The sequence below is a fragment of the Nylanderia fulva genome, unplaced genomic scaffold, assembly GCF_048542155.1.
Source record: "Nylanderia fulva isolate GAGA-0341 unplaced genomic scaffold, ASM4854215v1 Scaffold236, whole genome shotgun sequence".
Classification (NCBI taxonomy): Eukaryota; Metazoa; Arthropoda; class Insecta; order Hymenoptera; family Formicidae; genus Nylanderia; species Nylanderia fulva.
The window spans coordinates 121900-128097 of NW_028190300.1; the positions used below are offsets into that span (position 1 = coordinate 121900).

The following is a 6198-nucleotide window of genomic DNA, read 5'->3' on the forward strand; positions in this document are numbered from 1 at the left end:
ACCTTGAAAGCGAAAGCAAAGAAATTTTCTGTCCTCTGGACAAATAGGTATTAATAAATAAGCGTCTTAGAGATCGATCGTGGCAAGGAAGTCACTTGGAGAGAGAAGGCAAACAACAATTTTCCAATCTTCTAATTTGAAGTGAGGGGCGATGATAAACTTATTAAGCTCTTTCAGATTGAGAATGAATCTCCAGCCCCCAAACGATTTTTTAATAATAAAAAAGGAAGAGAGAAATTGGCCTTCGTAGTCTGGAACGGGTTCAATTGCTCCCTTATTGTAGAGGTTGGTAATTTCTTGGTGACAGATCTGCTTTTCTTCTGCCGAGAAATGCGCTGATGGCTCGATAAACTGACAAAGCGGGTAAGATCTAAAAGGTAACTTATAACCGGTGAATCCTTGGATCTGAGGTAATTTCTCTCCATTTAGGGAAAAAATAGGATAGTCTGCCGGCTATATTTACCTGTGAGTCGCTTAGCGTCTCTTGGAATGTGAGCGTTGGTGATAAGCTGATCGGCGGTTGTTGCTCGAGGCCCCTGTTCTCTTTGCTGGTGCCGATCTCGCTCTCGAGACAGGGGCACGAGAGTTTTCCGACCTGGAGGACGCTGGTCGGGCCGGCGCTTTAATAGGTTGTTGTACCTTTCTTGAGATTGCCAAAGGTCTATTCACAATGTCCTTAGCGGCCTTCTCCATCGAGGTTGCTTTTTTAATTTCTTCACCGAACGAGGAGCCAAACAGAAATTCGCCTGCCGAAGTAGCATCTGCTGTGGATCTAGCCAAGAAGTTAAAGATTGATCTAATCGACGATCTTCTAGCAATGGAGAGGCGATAAAAGAAATCTGCTAAGACCTTCGTGCCCTTACTAAATGTGATGACCGCCCGCCGAGCTTCGAGGGTGAGAGTGCTCTGTATCTCGGGTTTGAGAAGATTTGAGAATACTTCTCCAAAGGCAAAAAGAGCTGTGCCCAATTGGTCCTGCTTAATGCGATTATATTCGTTCTTGGCGACAACGTTATTCTTTAGCGCTGATTTGCACTCTGGATTGAGCTTGGGAGCTCTGAGAAAGGCTATTTCGTTAGAGGGAGAATATTTTTTCAGTAGAGCGTCTCGTTGATCGGCTGGCAAATCTTTGAGGATAAAGTCCTGCCAATTCTGTGTAACGAGATCATTCCAAGGTCGAGCATCTGTGTCTTCCGGTCTCGGGCCGAAAAGTTCCCACGAGAGAGTGTCCGCCGAGATCTCGCCTAAGTCGCCGGACGCCAGAGCGTCGGATTGTGTCAATCCCGCCGGTTAACCGGCGAAGGGCTAGGGGCAGAGCTTTTATTAGATGGGATGCCTCTGTAAGACAAGAAAGGATATTCCGATTAGTCGGAAAGAATTGTGTCGATTCCTGTGAATATTTGTATACACTTGCCTCTGTAGAGCAAGAAAAAGTATTCCGATTAGTCGGAAAAGGTTGTGTCGATTCCTGTGGATATTCGTACACACCTGAGACGTGCGAGGGACTCAATTCCTGGTCTATATTGGTACCCTCTGAAGAAATTTCTTCCATCGATGCTTCTCGAGAACGAAAGAAACCGGGTAACGAAGAGGAGAGGGCCTGAGGCGCCCTAACCTGCCTTACTGCTATCACGTCGATGAGACGAGACATCTTCTCCTCAAGCGACGATAGACAATCCTCCGTTGAAGAGTGCTTTCTCTTTCTCGATATGTGAGCGGATTTACCCATTTTGCTAGAAAGAAACACTAAAAAACACCTAAAATTTTCACGAGTAAACACACTGCCTGTCAAGGGAACGCAGAACAGAAAAAACAATGAGACATATAGGCGCGCGCCACGCAACTTAGGCGCAACGCGACGCGCGCGTTTTTTCTCTTTAAAATACCTGTTAAGGAGCGCGCGGGAAGCGCACTACACATATATCTATCCGGACGAGACGTTGCATAATTTTACATATATATATATATATATATATGTATGTGTTTGGAGTTAGACAAAGTGAAAATTATCGCATATTAATTGATCTTATATTTCGGCATTAAAGTTTTTGATCGTTTTAGTTATATCTCACGTCTTTGTATAGCCAATTATTTCAGCGTAAAAAATATATTATTTTTGAGTCTCATTTCGTTACGGTGCCGCGACCGTGACATTCCTTGTTGTTTTTCGCTGCCGATCAGCTTCCGATCAGCTGATTCGCACTCAAGTAAACATACGACCAGTTCCCCCCTTTCACCCTTACAACGGGGAATTCTTTTCTCTCGGCACATCGTCACCAGTTAGTTGAGCTGGGCTCTGATCAAGCGAGGTTGTCGCGCGAAGGCTACGTGTCTCGAACTCAGTTTTGTTTCCATCTCAATTGTGTGTCTCAAATAAACTCTTAAACAATCAACTCATTTTTGTCATCTTTCTTAAGCACTGATATTTCATCTTTCCTCTATCCTATTCCGTTCGGTTAATTTCGATGTCTCCAGTGAAACCGTGGATTCTCATACAGTTCATGTGCAAATCCCGGGAGCTTTGAAAAATTCTAAATAACTCGCGCAAACAGTATATATATCAGCCAAGCGAGCCAACGCGATGTTCTTGCGAAAAATAAAGGAACTGGAAATTCATATCTAGCAATTAAGATCTCAAAAATTCCCCTTATTCCTTATTTTAATCCCCCTGTAAAGAAATAAGTGAGAAAAATATTGATTCGAAGTGCGAAAGTCAGCTGAATCGGGAATCGAAGAACTCAAGACGTTTTGCTTGCCGGGCAAATGCTCTTCCAGCTGAGCATTTAGAGAAATATTGTTTTGTGTCTGGATAGCTCAGCTGGAAGAGCATTCGCCCGACAAGCGAAAGGTCTCGGGTTCGATTCTCGATTCAGCCGACTTTTCGGACCAATATTTTTCTGACTTATTTCTTTACAAGGGGATTAAAATAAGAAATAAGGAGAATTTTTGAGATTTTAATTGCTAGATACAAATTTCCAGTTACTTTATTTTTTGCAAGAACATCGCGTTGGCTCGTTTGGCCGATGTATATATATATAACAGGCGTAACACGGACATAACAATATATATATATATATATATATATATATATATTGTTATGTCCGTGTTACGCCTGTTTGACGATACGTCCTTGTATTTTGCGATCGTCTGGATCTTCTATCAGGGTCTTCTATCAGGATCTTCTATCGTCGCTAAGAAATTGTTTATGTTAATCGTCACGTTTTGTTCTGGTCTGTCTGTCGTGCGGTGAGGACATATGAGGACATATATGAGGAGGAGGTATCCTCCGACAGCTGATCGGCCGACATATTGCATTAGGATAATGCACATTATATTATATTGTATCGCTACGGTATATTAGCTTGTTATATTAAAGTTCATTGCTTTATTACGCGAGTGTATTCATTTCCGGCGTGTGAGAGTTTGAGTGCGCGCGATATTTCTGAGAGATAACCCGAAGAGTGCGCGCGGACGTAACAATATATATATATATATAATATGTATTGGCTTGTTAAAGCAAATAAACCCAATTTGATTCGTCTAAAAATAAGAGTAGAGGTTATTATTAACGAAATGACTTAGCTTGAATTACAGTATGTACACGTGTTCGACTAACCTAAAAATAAGAGAATCAACAATTAAATGTCTATGCTTCTCACTCTTATGTTCATTAATAACCACTGAATCCGTCTCAGTTTATGATTAACACTGTCCGCCCTTCACCATTAGTTCTCTAATGGTGAAGGAATTCTTCTATCTTCTTTTGGAGCAACTCCGTCGAGGCTTTTGTTGGCCTATCAATCCTTCTCTCTCTTCTGTCTCTCTTCTGTCTTTTTCTTCGGCAGCCGCTTGGCCTATCGGGTGGCGCTCCCTCCCAAGCAGTCGATGATTTCGCGTGTACTCAAGCTTACATATATATATATATATATATATATACATATATATAGAAATTCGGCCAATAAAATTATGTACGAGGGTCGTTTGAAAAAGTCCGTGCAAAGTCAGAGAGATAGCACTACTGGCGCATATCGAGATTATGTTTAGTTAGTAGCATCTCTTGGAAGGACACACACCAAGTTTCAGCCAGATCGGTCTATTTCTTTGTGTTTGGATTCGTTTGAATCGAGGAAGTCGAGTGATTTTCAAAAAATGGGCGACAAAGAATTTCGTGTGTTGATTAAACATTACTTTATGAAAGGCAAAACGCCTCAGGAGACTAAAGAGAAGCTTGATAAACATTATGGTGATTCTGCACTTTCGATTAGAACAGTTTATAAGTGGTTTCAAAATTTTCGGAGTGGCCATATGGGCACAAGTGACGCTAAACGTTTTGGACGCCCTGTTGAGGTTACTACTCCAGAAATCATTGATAAAATCCATGATATGGTGATGGATGACAGAAGAGTGAAGGTGCGTGAAATTGCTAGTGCTGTGAGCATCTCGAATGAACGGGTACATAATATTTTGCATCAACATTTGGACATGACAAAGCTATTCGCAAGATGGGTGCCGCGATTGCTCACGCTTGACCAAAAACGCAATCGTGTGAAGTGTTGCAAGGACGGTTTGCAGCTGTTCCAGAAGAATCCACAGGACTTTAAGCGTCGTTTCGTCACTGTGGATGAAACATAAATACATCACTACACTCCTGAGATCAAAGAACAATCTAAACAATGGGTTACCAAGAGGGAATCTGCGTCAAAAAAGGCGAAGACCGTTCCTTCGACCGGAAAGATTATGGCGACTGTCTTTTGGGATTTGCAAGGAATAATCCTCATCGACTATCTGGAAAAGGGTAAAACTATTACAGGTGCATATTATTCATCGTTATTGGACCGTTTGAAAATCCGAGCTGCAAGAAAAACGCCCACAAAAAAGTCCTTTTCCATCACGACAACGCACCAGCTCACGCCTCAGCAGTTGTGGTCGCAAAATTAATGGAAATAGGGTTTCCAACTTGTTGCACATCCCCCCTATTCTCCAGACTTGGCTCCCTCGGACTATTATTTGTTCCCCAATTTGAAGAAATAGGCTGGCGGGAAAAAGATTTTATTCAAACGAGGAGGTGATTGCAGAAACGAATGGCTATTTTTCTTCCTCGATTCAAACGAATGCCAAACACAAAGAAATAGACCGATCTGGCTGAAACTTGGTGTGTGTTCTTCCAAGAGATGCTACTAACTAAACATAATCTCGATACGCGCCAGTAGTGCTATCTCTCTGACTTTGCACGGACTTTTCAAACGACTCCTCGTACACCGACTGGCAGGAAATGGTGTCCGGCGTCAGATTTCAGATGTGTGTATACGTGTATGACAGCCGAAAATGATATGCACACATACGTAGCGCAACATTGTATATGTCGCTTGAAGCGCGGCGGAGATCAAGGAGCGAAAGGAGAAAGTAGTAGGGGGTATTCCGATATTGCATCTCTCTCAAACATTGTATGATCGAAGAGAGAAAGCCAATACAAGATGTGGTGTCATTTAGTGGTGTCCAATAGCTGTCTCACTCACTCGACTATGAATTGAAGGAGTGCAAGTGAGACAGCTATACGGACATGCAGACACCGCGGGTCGCGCTTGTCTATCGGTGTCTCGTTCCCTCCGTCGTACATTTCTGACGTCGCACACCATTCCTGCCAATCAGTGTACATAATAGAAATTCGACAAATTAAAATTATAAACAAAGTTTATATATGTATATATATATATATATATATATATATATAATTTTAATTCTTGAATTTCTATTATGCACATAATTTTAATTCGCCGTATTTATATTATGTAAATAATTTTACCTAATAGAAATTCGGCAAATAAAATTATGTACATAATAGAAATTCAACGAATTAAAATTATAAACAAAGTTAAAATCTATATGCTCGCGAAATAAATAACAAAGTAAACATATATATATATATATATATGTTTACTTTGTTATTTATTTTGCGAGCATATAGATTCTTAACTTTGTTTAATTCGTATAATTTTAATTCGTCGAATTTTTATTATATACATAATTTTATTGACAGAATTTCTATTAGGTAAAATTATTTACATAATATAAATACGGCGAATTAAAATTATGTGCATAATAGAAATTCAAGAATTAAAATTATGTACATAATGAAAAAATAAAACATTGAAATTATGTGCATAATAAAAATTCGGCAAAATAAAATTAGGTTCGTAA

The 6198-nt window shown here is 40.3% G+C and overlaps 1 protein-coding gene and 1 non-coding gene across 2 annotated transcripts; one reads left to right on the forward strand and one right to left on the reverse strand.

The window, feature by feature from the left end:
* Nucleotides 1–474: 474 nt before the first annotated feature.
* LOC146723078 (uncharacterized) lies at nt 475–1729 on the reverse strand. The gene is made up of 2 exons (XM_085483205.1): nt 1489–1729; nt 475–1244 (listed from the first exon to the last, which is right to left on the reverse strand). The coding sequence occupies exons 1-2, from the start codon at nt 1727–1729 to the stop codon at nt 475–477; spliced, it is 1011 nt and encodes a 336-aa protein (XP_085339331.1).
* A 1074-nt stretch (nt 1730–2803) lies between these two features.
* TRNAV-GAC (transfer RNA valine (anticodon GAC)) lies at nt 2804–2876 on the forward strand. The gene has a single exon. It is a non-coding gene; the product is annotated as a tRNA-Val (tRNA).
* Nucleotides 2877–6198: the final 3322 nt, after the last annotated feature.

Excerpts from the sequence above, each read along its gene's own strand:
- LOC146723078 (XM_085483205.1), bottom strand. The coding sequence starts at position 1,729 with ATGGGTAAATCCGCTCACATATCGAGAAAGAGAAAGCACTCTTCAACG. Across the intron at positions 1,245-1,488 it reads GAGTCCCTCGCACGTCTCAG|GCGAGATCTCGGCGGACACT; the intron begins GTGTGTACGAAT and ends CCGGCGACTTAG.